The 17,823-nt window shown below is 44.0% G+C and overlaps 2 protein-coding genes across 2 annotated transcripts in view; one reads left to right on the top strand and one right to left on the bottom strand.

The window, feature by feature from the left end:
• Positions 1-201: 201 nt before the first annotated feature.
• Positions 202-3,506, bottom strand: LOC130405887 (ribosome maturation protein SBDS). The gene is made up of 5 exons (XM_056611190.1): positions 2,960-3,506; positions 2,711-2,840; positions 2,358-2,558; positions 1,913-2,077; positions 202-1,644 (listed from the first exon to the last, which is right to left on the bottom strand). The coding sequence occupies exons 1-5, from the start codon at positions 3,085-3,087 to the stop codon at positions 1,516-1,518; spliced, it is 753 nt and encodes a 250-aa protein (XP_056467165.1). The 5' UTR covers positions 3,088-3,506; the 3' UTR covers positions 202-1,515.
• Positions 3,507-4,851: 1,345 nt separating this feature from the next.
• Positions 4,852-17,823, top strand: part of tyw1 (tRNA-yW synthesizing protein 1 homolog (S. cerevisiae)) — a 52,505-nt gene continuing 39,533 nt past the window's right edge. Inside the window, 5 exon segments of the mRNA XM_056610362.1 lie at positions 4,852-4,941; positions 8,226-8,316; positions 8,355-8,411; positions 9,210-9,287; positions 17,441-17,492. Of these exon segments, the coding sequence (XP_056466337.1) occupies positions 4,852-4,941; positions 8,226-8,316; positions 8,355-8,411; positions 9,210-9,287; positions 17,441-17,492 (368 nt within the window).

Below are 17,823 nucleotides of genomic sequence, written 5' to 3'. Positions count from 1 at the left end.
GAAATTCTAAATGTGTGAACACCATATTTGAAGGCTTTAAATAGGACTTCAAATAAGAAGGTATCTCACACTGGATACAATATGTGATGGAAAGTAAAATATTCATATTATCCCTGTTAGATGAGTGGAAGAATATTAACACCAATAATTATGCAAATAGAAGCTATTTTCAGTTTTTAAGTAAAATTTTCTTTGCCATGTTATATTATCCTCACAGGGTGATGCAGGTTGCTGGTGCACACTTGGGTTTCAAGAATGTTTGGTTGTGACCTGGTCCTAGGTGTGTTGGTTGGGAAAAGCACAACATTTGACCGCTAACACTATCACTTCACTGCAAACCGATCATTTATACTGGATTTATGTTTTGTTTTGTTAAAATGCCCTACCATTTAAAATATAAGCAAGAAACGGAGGCAGCACACTGGACACATCTTAATCTCAGCACAGACATACTAGAAAACCTAGACAAAAAAAGATCCACATTCAAGGATAATTATGGGGATTTTTTTTAATTATTCAAATCACTTCTCTTTCAAGGAGCTTCTCCGCTAACTTGAGCAGTACGAGATCAACCTTGATTTTAAAAAAATGATTAGAAAGCTATCATCACTGCATCCAAATGAATAAAAATAATAATAATTGTATAAGTCACTATGTTGACAACGCATCGCCAAATTTCTGAAGTGGGGGGAATTAAGACATTTAAAAGTGGGGTGAATTAATCAACCATTTAACAAGGTAATTTATTTCAATATATATTTAATGACAAAATATAAATTATTGGATGAAGCAAATTACACAGTAAGCAATGATTATAGATCACAAGTGGTAAAATAAAAAGGCATGGACAATATTCTTGTAATATGATCCAAACTCCAATAATGTAATCAAATTGTGACTTAAGACGTGGGATGAAAACCCCCCAACTAAAGTCAAGTACATCGCTCGTTGGAAGGCTCAAACTGCACACAAGAAACCAAGACAGCCATGAGCAGCCGAATAAACTCTCCAAATATTCAGTGGCTGGAACACAGGAATGGCATCATGGATTCAAAGTGGAATAGTGTAAATTAGCGATATAGAGAGTATGCCCTCTGTGTACCAGGATGCTCGTTATATATATATATATATATATATATATGGAGGCACAGAGGGTCCATGGTGATGGAGGTTGGAGATAAGGGCAATGGGGCTTCAGTAGTGGAATTAAGGGTTAGATGTGAGAGGTTTAGGGTAAATTGGGGTTGGAGAAGTTTGAGAGTTGAGGATTAAGGGTAAGGGGTTTTAGGGTTTAACTTGGTTAAGGTTTGCGGGTAAAGTGGGATAGGGTTAGTGGGCAAATGGTGGAGGATAACGGGGTTGTGGGTAGATGGGTTACGGGCAAAGGGTTAAAGAAGGTTAAGAGTTGAGGGCAAAGAGTTGGGGTCTGAAGTGTTGAGGGGTAAGGGTTAAGTGGGTTCGGGTTAGGTAGCAACGGGGTTGGAGGGTCGTGGGTAGAAGGGTTAAGGGGTGGAGTTACTCCAGCTTCTCATCTCCCTCCTCCACATCCTTCAGGTTGAGGACCTCCAGAGAGCCCCGGCCCTTGGTCTCACAGCGGATCAGCTCGTCGATCTCCCTGAAGCAGCCGGGGTCCACCAGACACACCTGTGTTTGGGGAGGAATATATATGGGGGCTATTTAATGGCTGACATTAACTCTAGTAATGGTAGAATTGGTCATGTGTCGTGGTATTACAACAAGCACATATGACCATTTATACATTCAGAGCTATATTCACAGATATACACACTGCTTGGTTACTGACAGAATGTAACTAGGACTATGTAACACTGCCATGGAATTCCCTGGGGATTGTACTTTGTCACGCAGGTTGTTGAACTTTGTTCCGATTATGTTTTTACGAGGCACTCACCATCTCCAGCTGCTCGTCAAAGTCCTCGCTCTCGACCACCTTCATGAAAGGCATCAGCCTCTCCTTCAGCTTCTTGCCCTCCTTGGCCGGCAGGACCAACCGCAGCCTCATGTAGGCCCGCTGGATCTCCATTGACTTCTTCAGCAGTTTGATGACCTCCAGCGCCTGGGAGGCACACAGCAGGACATCGAGGTCACACGTCGAGGCACTAGCTTGGATTCCTTAACACTTGCAGGATCATGTGTTAAAATAAGATAACGCTAAACTCAACTTTATACAACTTCCCAGCTGGGGATTTGGCGTTCACTGCAGCAGAATTACAGGACATTAAATCAAATAAAATGAGCGGAAAAGTTTAAAAGTAAACAAAGATAAAGTCGTGTGTGACTAAGGTATTGGCTAATAGTTTTTATTATGAAACTAAAGTGGACATTCAGCTGCCTACCTGTTGTTTGGTGCTCTTGTAGGGCTTCACAGAGTAGTGGATGTCCTTCATGGCACGCTCGATCATACTGACCGTGTACGGCCTCTTCGTCTCTGGGTTGACACATTTCTCTGCCACGATCGTCGCTATGTCCCTGAACATGGTCTCCAGTTGGTCATGCCTTTCTTTGTCAGAAACCTGGAGTTCACCTTTGGCTAAAATCTGTCCATGGACATGGAGAAATAAAGCAAGTCATGATGATGATTTACAATGACGTTACAATATTGCGATTGAGATGGAGCTTTAACTCGCATAATGTAGCTATGTAAGTAGTCACTCAATACTAACTACAGAAAGATGTCCACGTAACTTACTTGTTTACAAACTTCGGTAATATCCTCTGTTCCAAACGATTTGATCAAGTCATCTTTCTTGGCAAACTGCCCTTTGGAAACGTTGACAAAAACTGAATGGGTTTGCAGAACCTCTTCCAGATCTTTCTCCCTATATGAAAACAGACAAAGGTGTTTATAGTTTAGATCTGTCTGAGGAAATGAGGAAAAATTGGATAGAAAAACAAACTGTTATAGTTATCACGTTATTCAGTGTTAACAAATACTTACGCTCCAGATCTCCAGCTCACCACTTTATTTTTGTAACAGGCAATTTCAAATCGTTGTCCTCCCCTTTTCATCCTCACGATTGCCACATTCGTCAGCCGTATTTGATTTGTCGGAGTAAAGATGGACATTTTGATGATTGAGAAATATATAGATATCTGTCAACGCAGTGAACTCACGTGTATAATAACAACACATTTGGATGTACGAAGTGGTCAAGTCGCCAATCTCCCAGCTTTCTTGCGGCATTTCACTGAGGCACGCCCCCTTCCGGTCGTAGTATCTCGTCGCTTTCAAAGTAGAGCGAGCAGATCTGTACAACTAGCAAACAAGATGGCTGCGCCCATAGTCAATGGGGATCGAGCTGTATTTTCTTTGTATTTGTACCACGTTGGGGGTTGTAATGTCGATTTTAAATCCTCTTACACACTTGATTTCATTGCTGCTTTAATCCGGTCACCAATTTATGGTCTTGCTTTGCGTGAAATTCAATGTAAAGTTGTGTTTTCAAGCTGGTTTGCCAAAGAGGCTATGTTGCTAATGATGACTAGACCGCTACTACCCCTCGTGGCTCGACAGAAACACGACAGCACTTGTTGAAATAAAATTTGGCGAAAATGGCAAAATATTATTGCAATGTAAAAGGCTTGCAATGTTAATGTTTCTGTAAAGGCTGGCAACCATTATACACTGGATTATTTTTTTCCAAAATAGTTATTCTTAAACTCGTCGGACACAAATAGCAAACTGGAAGGCTGGAGCAAGGGAAATACGTCACGTTCTCGCTGAAGCTGGTCGTTCGTACCAGCCTACCATCAAAATGGATAGCAGCATTATGCTGCTATCCATTTTGATGGTAGGCATTTTCATTGCAAGCCTTTTACATTGCAATAATATCTTGTCATTTTCGCCAATTTTAATTTCAACAAGATCTGTCGTGTTTCTGTCGAGCCACGAGGGGTAGTAGCGGGCTAGTCATCATTAGCAACATAGCCTCTTTAGCAAACCAGCTTGAAAACACAACTTTACATTGAATTGCACACAAAGCATGACCGTGCAATGCATAAATTGGTGACCGGATTAAAGCAGCAATGAAATCAAGTGTGTAAGAGGATTTAAAATCGACATTACAACCCCCAACGTGGTACAAATACAAAGAAAATACAGCTCGATCCCCATTGACTATGGGCGCAGCCATCTTCTTTACTAGTTGTACAGATCTCCAAGCGTCAGATAGATCGACTGACTCAATACAAGTGCGTTGTCAAAGTAGTGCCGCAGTCAACCTGAGACGTGAACCAAAGGTTCCGCATCTGTTTTATCTCTAAATTCTGTATTTTGAATGAAAATAAAATACGAATTCATTTTTTGATTCAGTTTTATTTAAAACAAAATAAATTTATTTTAAGAAAAGTTAACAGTTAATACTCATAGTTGTGAGGAAGTGACCCATAAAAACCACATTTCCCAGAAGTCCCATCAATACGACGATGACAACATGGCTTCACGTCTCCACTGCTTTCTTTATAGGTCCATGATCCACTGTTGAGAAGATGGATTGTTAGTAAGAGACAAGAAGTTGTACACTTTATACAAATGTCAACATTTTTCTGCTTAGCTTTAATGTTGCATAGTTGGTCGATAATTATTTGGCATTGCAGCAAGTACTTGTCAAACCTCAGATATGAAAGGTAGGTGCATCTAGTCTGAAGGTAAGTGACAGATGGTGAGACTGCATGATAACAAAAATAATGTTTATTTACATTGCCATAGCAGAGGTATTACCTGAAGTATGTCGTATTTGCATTAACACATTAATAGTACACTGGGTTCTTATAAGAATCTTATCTTAATGTAGGTGTGAAGAGGCACAGTCCCTTGACAGCTGTTGGATGATGGTTTGGCACAACAGGCTGTACTTTTATTCTGCAGCGGCTGTTGTCTTTTGCATATGGTTTACTCTGAAGATGGAATTAAAAAGGTTTGTGACCTTTCGGCACCAACCGGTTTCACGGATCAAGTTTCCAATATGTGTTAGTAGGGGTTTGTTTCATTTCCCATAAATTGCATTGCAGGCCGTGCACAATATTTTTCATCTATTATCTTGTTTTTACATATTTCAGTCCTACGTGTTATATATTGTAGGTTCTTTCAAAAGCATATCAGATTTTTGTTGGGTATGGGTATCCATACAAGAAGATATACCATCAGGCTTTCTCTTCAGGGTTGTTTAATCCTCATCGCATGCTATCGTTAATATTCTCTACTTTCACATATTATTGAAGTCCTTTTCTTCCCCTTACCACAGGAATTGCAATACACACTCAATGAGCAGCTTTGTGTTGCAATAGGTGACACATTTCAATTCAAGTGCTTTTACCACATCTTATGCAAGATCACAGGGTGTGCAATCAAGCGCTGTATGGCCTAAATAAAACAAGATTAACTTCACAACTAGTGATGAAATGCACCTTAACCTGGGATGCATTTGTGCATCCAAATCCAGCTCTCCACCTTCCAAGTGGGTGATTGGCCAGGGGGTATCCAATCACAATCACTTGCTCAATGTTCCGAGTGGTTGTTCTTTTAATACGGAATGCCGTGATTTACTTCTTGGAAGATGGATTGGAAAAGGAGGTGTGACCAAGGCTGTTCTGTGCTGATTGGAGACGATGTTATCCTTCTATTGACCTGTTGTGCTTCCGAATGTACTATGACTGAAGTAAGGGATAGTTAAAGGGATGCTTCACAGATACAGAACCGGCTTTCTATCATTATAAAATCGCTATTGTAATATAAAAAAAACATTTTTTTCTTCCCCTCAGTTTAACCCAGTCTTCCCTTGGCCCAGCTGTCCTTACATTACTCCTGACTTGACGTCAAATAACACGTTTGACGTCATGTCAGTAGAAATCTGCTTGCCTGCTAGAAGGGCCGAGGACTACAAACCATTGGTTCCGCAAATTTGTGAGCCCACCAATAAGGAATGATGGGGTCGGGAGTTCGCGTACGAGATGTTAACACAATGTCCGCCATGTTTCTTCACCGCTTAGCTAGAGAACAAGACAGACACAAGCCTCCGACAATGGCAGAAGCAAATTTGCAATGTGAAGCAGAAAAAGTAGATTTTGAGAATCTAGTGTTGGATTCGGACATTCAGGGCTATTTTTGTACGAGCCAGAATACAGCTAGGAAGAATTGACACAAATAGAGGAGGAGGCTGCTGCGGGCGCAGCTGAACCACCCGTGCCTGTTGCTGAGGATGAGGAGCCAGTGGCAGTGCGCGCCAGAGTCTATAGCCTATAGACACTAACACAGAGTCCCTGGGCTGCAGCCAACTTCAGCGATGCCAGAGCTACTGTAATTAGCAAATGTTTTTATGCTGTACAGTATTATAAATGATGAGTTTGAAAAAACGAGAGCAGAAGTCTTAACTAGTCAACGTTTCAAGGGGATATGTTTTTTCAAAGTTTGCTCGCGCTACCACTTGCGCTAGTATAATGGGTCCTTCCCCCTTCAAACGGAAACAGGCGGGCGGTGCAGCGAGCGCAATGCACTGTGGTAGTTGGAGGATTTCTTACCTTGAGCCAGAGAGACCACTTCTTGCCTTTTCTCAGGCTAGGTTGAACCGATTTCAAAAACGTTTGCACATTGATAATAAATATAATTATTTACTTCATATAACCTTGATATCTCCGGCGGTGAAGTGTCCCTTTAAGAGTAAAACGACCTGATTGGCATGCAAATCCTAGGGGTTGCAGTTTGTGTGGAAAAAAGGGCTGCCAAGCGAATAAAGGCGTTTTCTTACCAGTAGTATATTCCTTTTTTATAGCTGTTCAATCCCTCCAAAATAAAACATTGTTCGTAATAAGAGACTGTTCTCCAAAAGCCTGTCAGCAGATTAACAGTCCCTCTGCTATCTGTGACTCCACACAATCTTCCCGGTCGTGCCGTCCCAACACTGATAAACCGTTCTCCCTGAACCGGGGAAAAGAGGGATTCTTTTCATCAGTGTTTCTTGTTTTTTCCTTCATATTGTGGGCCCCTGCTTCCGGGCGGTGCGTCGTAGAGAGATTAATACCCGATTGCCCGGCTGGCAAGCAGGAGAAGAGGAAACGGCAATTTATTCCAAAGGATAGCCACACTCTGTTTTTGGAGATCGAATCTCAATATTGAGGAATGAGGTTTCCCGGGGCCCCGGCAGCTCTGAGATGCTGGGTACGATGACCTCGAAGGCTGGCCAATCTTTCACGGAGGCCCCCTGTCCAGGGCAGTCTGGGCGGCCAGGGAGATAGCCTTGAGCGTGAGCTTTGCTAAATGCTCTGTGGATTACTGCACAGAGAAGACAAACAAATACAGGGGTGTCCCTGTCCCTTCATTTTTTCTTTTTTAAAGGGACTTTGGTTGCTTTTCTATCATTGTCTATATCAATATTCATATCCATACTGAGTTATGCTTCTAAATACCCATTTGATGTAGGATTTCTCTATTATAATAAAGTGGTTATCCACAGGTGGCGGTCGCAGAACACATGCTAAACTTTATTCTTTTGAAATAAGCCCATGAATGAACTAATCTTTTAATGTTAATTCATGTTTCAATGGCTTACTATTTCATTGAGTTTAACCAAACATGAATTCATTTTTGAATACTCCAATTTTGGTAAATACATTTTAAATGTTTTGGTAGTGGCTTAATGACTAATGATGCACGTTGGTTCTTAGGCTAGACCAGTATACAACCACATTTATAATATATGCATGATGTAAATGGCTGATGTTACATCATGTATTTAAATTGTATTTTTGGATATGCTGTCAGTTTGTAACAATGGCCTGTTTTTGCATTTGTTCTGTGTGCACCCATGAATGTTTTTTCCCTGGTATGCTGTTCCCTGGAAATCATGTCAAATCATTGAGGCACTGGAGGTAGATAGGAGGGAAAGTGGCTGTTCATAACATAACAAGCACCATACAGCTGTAAAACCTTTCCAGTAGAACAAAGAAACGGCAGCGTCAGAGAAGCAAACCCCAGTTATCTCCAGCGAGCCGAAATGTTCAAAAATAGTAAATTCTATGCTTCTCCTTTCCTTGTTATGTGTTACCTAAAGAACACTCCAAAAGTAATGACGTGGAATGGGAGATAGGATGGGGAATTGGGATCGGTACAATACGACCAGCTCTGCACATATGATGACATTATGGCCGGTAATCCTGAGGGTTATTTCTTTCTCATATTATTTCACATCTGTATCACACCTCTGTGCCAGTGCACCAACAGGCCGGTCTGTGTGTTCCTTTTGGCTGCCCACACTGACGGACAGCCCACAGAGAGTGCTGATTGGTTCTGTAAGTGGCTTGGTTCTGTAAGTGGCTTCCATATCTGAAGTCTTCCAAAGACTTCAGATATTGGAAGACCTACCTGAAAGGCCTGAGATACGCTGTGTTTGGCCTGGGTCACCCTGCCTACCTATTTTCAACTTCACATCACACATTTGCTGTCCGGTACCATATGCTGTGACACCCAATGGGATCCCTGCTAATCCGCCTGGCTTCCTTTTATGGAGGAGAGGAGGAACAGGAACAGGAAGAGGAGGAGTCTGAGATTTCACAACACGAAAAAACCCAGATGTGTTTTCGGCTATGATTATAAGGCTTAACGCATGATATTTCTGTTTACATGTATGTGCATGACTGTGCATGATCACTGTGTCCCCGTGTGTGTGTGTGTGTGTGTGTGCTTGTCGAGGAAATCATTAACATTACACTGAATATGAATGTACTTTTCCTCCACACCTAAACATTACACAAATACACATCCACACCTACACACACTCTCACCCACTCACTCAGATACTCAAACACACATTCACGTTACGTGCACACATACACATGGCACGGCGACCGGCCAGAGACGCAGACACAGATGCTTGGTTGTCATGACAGTGGGCCTTTATGGCCTGTGAGTGAGTGCTCAGCGCGCGCGGGAGGGGTTGGGGGGTCGGCGGGGGGGGGGGGGGGGGGGGGAGTGACACAACACCAAGTAGCGGGCACCGGGGGACAGGTGAGGGGATGGGCTATAATGATTCCCGCCTCCAGCCCACCCATTGATCTCTGTTAATCTGGCCGCATCACCCGCCATACATCCCTGTTCACAGCCTCAACGTGCAGATGCTGGTCTCGTTCCACCATGCGGCGGCTAATGGAGGCTAGTGAATAGTGAATGGCTTTCATATGGCCTCCTCTCCGCTCAGCTGGAGGCAACGTGGGCCGGAATACTAAATGCACCCCATCCTTCTCCATGGAGGGCCTTGGAAAAGCAGAAGTCACAAGTACACAAACACGCGCATGGGAATATAAATTAGGGTTGATAAATCGGCTGTAGACGGATCATATTTTAACCACAGAGAACGGACTGTCGGGGACTTTCAGCTGGCTCATAAAAACACTTTACCATTACATTTCCCCTCCAGTTAGTCCTCTAATTTGTACAATGACTCTCTCTCTCTGTTTGTGTATCTCTCTCTTTCTCTCTCGCCCTCTCCTCTCATTATCCCTGTCTCTGTCCCTGTCTCTTTCTCAGGCTCTCAATTCAGTTTAAATTCCAAGCTGCTATATTTGAACAAATTAAACATGGTTGTCATGACAAATATATGTCATAATATATATCAAAACCCTCTCTTACCACAAGGAGGAGGAGGAGATGCTTGAGTCCAGCAGTGATGAGTGGTCGGTCTAGGGGAGAGAGAGGAGGGTCATGGTGGACGTCATGAAGGGCCCGAAGTTGTACTGGGTTCGTGTTTTAAAATACTTGACACAACACAATTGTTCTGCTCTAAAATAGTACGATCATTGTCAAATATTAAGAATTTGTATTAAATAAATAATTTCCAACATAAAAATACGGCAAGGCCATGAAGTGTTGCTATATCGAAACATATGCATGCACACATACACACGCACGCACACACACAAACAAATATACACATAAAATAGAATGGAATAAACCAAATCAAATATGAAGGGATTCAAACGCTGAACCCCCATTATATCCACATGCATTTAGAAGAACCTGTCCCCCGTGAAGTGGGCGTTGTGAATTTCCAGCTGGCAACACTAGCGTTTTATCATCTTCCCTAAGCAACATTTCACTCTGCCATAGCAAGGCGATACCTCCTCTGTTCCCGTCCAGTCAGCGAAACATCTCATTCATTATTCATGATTGACAATAATTGTAGTGGGTAGATCTGTTCTGAAGGAAGGAACTGCGGCAGCGGCGTTGGCTTGGAAGAGAGCGGCAGCGGCCGTGGCATCAGAGTGGCCTTCTATGTTTAGCGTTTCCATGTGAACGCCCTCGACGAGGCCGCCATCGTGGCGGCCTGCCTCCTTAGCACTCACTCACGCTGACACCAGAGTGGCGTTTGAGGAGAAAAAAAATAAAAAACCTGGCGATGTCATTGTGGTGGCGGTGGTGGTGCTGGTGCTGGTGGTGGCAGATGGGGTGACGGGGACCAGACCAGAGCGGGCGAGAAGACGGCACGGCGGGCGCCCACGCCGATCGAGTCGCGAGGAGCGTGTGACTCGAGAGCGACGAGAACAAACGCAAAAAAACTCAAACCGCCGGAGGCGAGAAGCGAAAGCAGACCTCCAAAGCCCGGCTCTGGAACCTGTGCTCCCGGGGCCACGAGCTGTTCATGACATGGTATGGAGCCCTGTCTTGAAGGGCTGGCATGTGTGCGGTGGTCTGAATAATAATGACCATTGCGATAATCGCCCCGAGTGCATCGTAAAAGCGCCATGTGTCACGGAGGCGCATTGCGTGGTCTTCTGTTTGCTTTGTGCAGTGCCCCTTGACATCCCGCTAACTCCATGGTCGTGAGCATAATGCGTTCTAGCCGGTCCCGACAGAGTCTCTGATGTCTTCTGTGACCTTGTCACTTCCACCGCGGTCTGTCAGTGACAGACTGAGCATCTCGTGGGAAACTGTTCATCCTTATTATAGCTTCTGAAAATGACACATCAGCTCAAGGTGAACGCGGTTCTTTAGATGATGGGCTTTGATCCGGGGGTGGAGTCTAGGGGCTTTGGGAAATAGCCGGTTTGAATGTCTTGTGCTATTCCCCCTGTCTGAGGCCGATGACGGGGCTGTACAAATATAAATGACAAACCTTGCCTGCCAGGCCCTTTCACAACCGATACAACTTTATGTGCCTTTGAGTCGTTTTTTGGTTTCTTTATGTTCTCCACTACCGACTGAATTCTCCTTGTACAGATTTTAGAGCGGAAGATTACGCTTACAAACCTTACCTTACTGTTTTTGCTCCGGTGCTACAGAAAATGTAGCTCAACTTTTCAGATGCATGTTTTATTTAACTCCTTTATTTACTTCTACGGTTGTGTCAGCCCCATTATTGTTGAGATTGACAACATGCTTTCATTGGTTCGACACCCATATGATCGTTGAAGGGGAAAAAATTGTCGCTGCGGCAGTCCCTTAAACTGTGTTGCTGGGGAGGGTTAATAAAACCAGTAATGATAATGTTTGGCTGAGACAGAAAACCAAACAGGAAACCAGTGAGCGATGTCCTGAGACAATACACACTGTAACCTCAGCCTTCCCTTTTTCATTCTTTTAATAAACAGACGACTTGTTACTTCAGATTTAAACTCATGAATACATCATGTTTTATGCAACAGCAGTCTGTGTTTGGTCCCTCTGTGGTGTCTTTGGGATTTGTTCTTATCTGAAAACAACCTGCAACGGTGAATACTTCCTCTGTGATTGTTACCAGCTTGTCTATCGTTTTATAGAGGCATTAATATTGGAGTATCGTCTGTTTGTGTGTGTGTGTATGTGTGGTTTACAATGGCGGGTGTCTCCTGGAGTTTGAGTGTGTGTATGCGTAAACTCTGTGATGTTTAGTTCGAACCTGCTGGAGAGCTGCAATGCATATGCCACAGAAGACGGATGAAGTGAATATATGTTTACTGCCACTTACAAGGGAAGGTTATGTGTGTGTGTGTGTGTGTGTGTGTGTGTGTGTGTGTGTGTGTGTGTGTGTGTGTGTGTGTGTGTGTGTGTGTGTGGTGGAAGCTCTGCAGCTTCTCCTTAACGACCTCTGACTCCCTAAAAGAGGCTGGGCATCCTCTAAATATTGGATGAGCTTTAGTTACTGTCACTTCCTCCACGGGAGAACTGTCGCAGTGCCCTACTGTCCCAACACACCTCACCGTTGCCCTGTCTTCCTGTGGGGCCCAGCCCTAGCACAGATATACAGAACTTATACGCATGCACACACGCACATGCACACGCGCACACACTTACTCACGCACACGCACGCAAGCAAGCAAGCACGCACACAGACACACACACACACACACACACGAAAAGACAACCACACCTACCCTCTCACACGCATGCACGCAAGAACACACAAATGCGCACAAACACATGCACAGACGCACATACATGCACAAAAGCATACTTACTGTCACATACAAACATGCACACGCACAGACACACATACTTACACACACATACACCCTTAAATATAAACCCACACACACACACACACACACACACACACACACACACACACACACACACACACACACACACACACAGACACACACACAGGGCATACAAGGTCTCACTCAAACCAAACTTTCAAATGCGAGCACACGTTCACTCACCCCATGCGTTTGATTACTGACCTTTCACTTTCGTTGCTGCGTGTGAGCCCTGACGACCAAAATGTCAAGGCTGCAGCTGCACAGCGTTGCTGTACCCGCACCGAAATGGGGTCGTTATTTTGCCATGCTAATACCTTCTAAATGAGTGCAAAAGAGCAGGTACTAGCAGAGACTTATTTTAGTGTTTGCTTTAAAGATAAACAATTTTAGTGAGGCAGAAAATATAATCATATTCATGGAGATTGACAAAGGAGAACTGACAAAGCGAATCACGTACATAATTGTTTTCATAAGACAGACAATTTGCTGTTGGTCATATCTGTTTACCCAGAAGGAAACCATTAAGGCGTTTAAAAGCAGTTTGAACTAAAGTGATGGGCAAAAATTGTGAGATTTCTGGTAAATATATTTTTGACCACTAGGGAGAATCAGTGAGTCTTGAATTGTAAAATGGGACTTTAAGCCATATTAAGGAGGAAGTGTCCACAATGTATTGCAGTACAGGTGCAAAAATCTTTATTTTGATTCACAATGTTCATGGAGCTAAACCTTAAGCACAATTAAAGATTTTCCATGTTCAGCATTGTGTACTCTTTCTACACTAAAAAGTTGGAAACGTGTGGCGTTCTGTTCACGTGATGTATAGACTAAGCCGTCATTTGAATGAACGTTTCAGATAATGATGTGGTCAATTTAATCATATTACGGTCTAAATTTTTGTCACACAGAACAAATAGTTTCATTAATCTTAATCTTAATCCTATTACAAATATTCTGAAGAATATACCTCCAAATCTTAAGTATTGCAATGTCATTGTTTCCCACCAATGACTTTAATCAGTTCCTTACTGTTGTCCAGGTAATTGCCTTGGCATCCTCTTTGTTTGTGTAGCGTCCCATCTCAAGGTCAGTATGTCCACAACAGAAGACCAAGTGCAAGTGAAGGAGGGCGAGCCAAATGTGCATCATTAGCTCCTAATTCCCTATTTAATAATTCAGCAAGCTCTTACCGTGCTCTTATCCAAAGCTACTTTAAAAGAAGTGCGACAACAACAGCAGTTAGGAGTGAAGGCGCATCGTGCTCAAAGGAAGCCAGACTTTTCGACTGCGGACCCTTCCGCAGTCCCTTCCGCAGTCCCCAGCCTCTCATTAACCAACCACGTGGGGTATCCGGTACTCCAGCCCGGCGGAGACTAGGCTGGGAGTATACGTTGTCCTGCTTCCAAACCTCATGTCTGTTAATTGAGTCGTTCCCTGTTCAACGGAGAGACCTCCAAACCTCCGGCCTGCCAGAGGTCGCAGCTCTTTGGCTGAGCCCTGTGTTTGTTCTGCCAGCAGCGTAGATATTAACTCTTCGTTTTCGTCAGTTCCCTCTTTATAGATTTTTTTTACACAAACACTCCCAACAGCCCCGTAGGCAGCTGGGACACGGGCGTGAGGGACAGAGGGAGGAGTTCCCCTGCCCACAGGACGTCCGTTAGTCCTGGTCCAGAACCGCACTGGACACACGGAACGCATGCAGTGGGGCTAGGGTAGTCTAGTGGTTATGATGTACTACTCCCAGCTGAAAGGGTTTGAACCCTTAATGCCCACAACCTACCTATAGGCATCCTTGAGTCAGATGCCTCAACCCCTACCTGACATGTATTTAATTTCACCGTCAGTCACTTTGGATTAAAGCAGTTTTGAAATGACTCAATTGTTAAACAGCTGTGAAGAAACAGTTGGTGAGATTCAAGCTTTCTGAGTATGGGTTTGTATGTTACCTTCTGAGCAGCATGTGTTGCTGCTTCACCAACTCCAGTTTTTATGCTGTCTAGTGGTTCACATCATATAACCTTTGATGAACAGCAGTAAATTGGGTCGGGATTATCTTTTCGGGGTATACCGTTTGACTAATTGGGTCTTGTATTCCAAAACCTATTGAGTTTTCCAACCCCGTTGGACTAATTCCACTTTTCCTGTCTATGTTGGCAGTAAGGAAATTATGCAGTGAAACTGATCTTGTCAAGTCATTCCTTTGAAGAGAGCGTTTCCTCTTGCCTAAGACCAAAAATTGTAATGCCCCAGCCCCAAAACTGCACATCAATGAAGTAGGAATAATAATAGATTTGAATTATAAAGCTTATATCAAGGTACTTTTGGAAATGTCTCAAAATAAACAAGTCAAAAATAATGATACAAAATAACGAGTATGTTTTTTAACCAAAAGGTGGTGGAAGTCCATTAAGCTTAACTTACGAGCTGTTATTGAATCGCCACTTTTTTGCCATGACTGGTGTATCATTTCAGTTCAGCTGCGTGGCCTATCTGAAAACCACGTATTCTAAATGGAAAAACACACCAGTTGTTACGTATTTTAAGCACAGAAGCTGCTCCAACATAGCCACTAGGAAGTAGGATCGAACACACAAGCTGCATTACCCCCACACAGCCACAAGGGAGCAAGATCAAACATACAAGCTGTAATATCTACCCCAGCCACAGAAGGCAGCATCTTTAAGACAGAGAAGCCGCAGCTAAGACGTCACATAGGCCACGCCCACTGTACATAGGCCACGCCCACTTGGTCCATTTGCAGCTCCCGGAGCCAGAGGAGGTCAGAGAATCACTGGCGCCCCACAGAGAGCCTCGAGCCTAAGCCTGGGGCTCGAAGTTGCTCACGGTATTTCTTTCTACTAGTGTTAGATATAATTCCCTCCCTTTTGCTTCATAGTTACCATACCGAAATACTTTAACAAATAAAGTGAGTTAAAAGCGACCCGTTTCAAACTACTTTCAACAAGAGCACGACACAGTCGATAATGAATTAGATATTCCACTCCATGACTCTGTAATTGTTAAATCTGCTAAGGGTCAATGATTTCTAATGATAAAAAAACGGTTGGGCCTTATTCAGCTTGCTGGCTAGCTTTAACTGCTAGCCGGGTCTGAGGTCTGAATTTAGTTCCCACAACCATCTACCGATTAGAACCAAGATGGACACTAGGCCACTGATGTGGGCCTTATTCAAAATAAATAATTTCTTTGTTCTTTCTATTTGCTTTATTTATACTTTTTCACTTATGAGCTTTTTCTCTCACTCACTTTTTTCGTTTTTGAACCCTGATGTATTTCCATTAGATATTGGAACAAACCATTAGTTACTCAGTTTGATAGATGACAAGTGTTTGAACCTTTCATTGTTAGTAATTAAATACACTAAATGATTATCTATATATCTGTCTAGATCATTAAAATATGCTTTTACTGAATGCTGGTCACAATCGATACGGATTGATTGAGACATGTCATATAAGGAAAGATTGATGTTGTTTAAAATCAATCCAAATACATACATCGTACTATGTGATTAACGAAATATTTATTATATCATAAACATATCTTTTAATCTATCATCAGTCGATAGTGCAGGCTTGATAAACAATTCATGTCCTCCTGAGTCATGTCTTTCCATATTGCAGATTAGGTTCCATCATCTTGCGTTATGAGTCATCACAACTTGTAAATATCAATATCTTCTTTATTCCTACCTCTGCTTCTGCTGCTTTCCCTCCTTGTGTTTTGAACAACCCATTAATGCATTCTCTCTTATCTCCTCCCTATCTCGCCCGGTCCGGTCAATAACAGCTGGCTTCTGTCTGTCTCTGTCTCTGTCTCTGTCTCTGTCTCTGTCTCTCACACTCTCTCGCTCTCTCTCTCTCGCTCCCTCTCCCTCTCCCTCTCTCTCTCTCTCTCTCTCGCTCCCTCTCCCTCTCTCTCTCTCTCTCTCTCTCTCTCTCTCTCTCTCTCTCTCTCTCTCTCTCTCGCTCCCTCTCTCGCTCCCTCTCTCGCTCCCTCTCTCGCTCTCTCTCTCTCTCTCTCTCTCTCTCTCCCCCACCCACTCTGGCTGTGAGAGAGTGCTGCGCTCCACAGTTTGCTGCGATAGGGCGAGCCGTCCTAGTTCTGTCACTCACCGCCCCTGGTGGTGAACACAATTCCCAATCACCTGTTTTCCAATGCAACCATGCACTCACACGCACAATTACACCCTAATCTCATCTCATGTGGACCATCACCGGACATTTGATGAACCCCCGTCAGGTGTTAGCGATTGCAGATTCGCGAAGGGAGAAGGAGGAGGGATCCGTTGGCCCCCGAGGGGACGGGTTGGAGCCCACTCGACTCATTATACAGGCGGCTGGGGTCCGAGCTCCGTGCTGGAGGGGCGGATGGGGGCTGGGTGTAGTAGTGGCCTGCACTGGCCGAGGCCAAGCTCTTGACTCGGCGCTCGGGGGGGGGGGGGAACAGATGGGTGCACTGTTGGGTACATCTGACACACGGTCGGCTGTCATGTGGCTGCTGGTCCAGGGTGGAGCACATTGAGAACGGAGAGAAAGGAGGGAAAGGGGAGAGAGGTCTCTCGTCGACTACCAATCAAACAATGAAGTCTGGCCCTCAAAATGTGATCTATTGCGCTCCGTGGCAGGTACGGTGGCCATCCTATTACAAAAACCTCAGATTGTTAAGTGCCGTATTAGCGTCTGCGGTGTGATGTAACGTACCTTAAAAGGACAAGACGAACTGGGGGGCGGCTGCGGCGGCTAACTGATGCTGAGTGATGCTGAGTGATGCCCTTTGCGCTCAACAAGAACACAACAAACAAAGCCAAGCGCAACCGCAGCTGATGGATGGGGGAGGCAGAGGGAGCTCACCCCAACGCGATGTGCTGGGCTGTGCAGCGGGGCAGGTGGATCGTAGATCAGCTATGGACGTGTACAGGGCCATGACAGCGCTGTGATACCCCCGTCAGACCTGAGCCCGGTTAGTCTCCGAGGCCGGCCGTCCATCACGGCCTACCAGAGGTGAATTCGTCCGATTTGTATTCAACAGGGACTGGCTGTTTAGCCAGTCGACTTCATTTGTCTTTTCTGGCTATTGAAAGGGAAAGAATATTTACAAACAATACGTTATGGTACCCCCCCTAGGCTCTGTGACAGGGACAAAGAATATGCATAAATTAAACAATAAGAAGATACATTTTTAGCAACTCCTTTAGTGTAGCCTTAAAGGGGCCTGTTTGAGGAAGATTCCATTTCAAGCCATTTATCAATCTGTCCACTAGTAAAATCACAAGTGGGAGTGCAACCCAGATGTTTGATGGATGTGATTACTTATCTGCCTCACACCTGTTGG

Source organism: Gadus chalcogrammus, chromosome 16 (genome assembly GCF_026213295.1).
Source record: "Gadus chalcogrammus isolate NIFS_2021 chromosome 16, NIFS_Gcha_1.0, whole genome shotgun sequence".
Classification (NCBI taxonomy): Eukaryota; Metazoa; Chordata; class Actinopteri; order Gadiformes; family Gadidae; genus Gadus; species Gadus chalcogrammus.
Note: the sequence above shows the minus strand (reverse complement) of the source record. Positions and strands in the feature narration are given on the sequence as shown.

Excerpts from the sequence above, each read along its gene's own strand:
- LOC130405887 (XM_056611190.1), bottom strand. The coding sequence starts at position 3,087 with ATGTCCATCTTTACTCCGACAAATCAAATACGGCTGACGAATGTGGCA. Across the intron at positions 2,078-2,357 it reads ACAAGAGCACCAAACAACAG|GCGCTGGAGGTCATCAAACT; the intron begins GTAGGCAGCTGA and ends TGTGCCTCCCAG. Across the intron at positions 1,645-1,912 it reads TTGACGAGCAGCTGGAGATG|GTGTGTCTGGTGGACCCCGG; the intron begins GTGAGTGCCTCG and ends CCCCAAACACAG.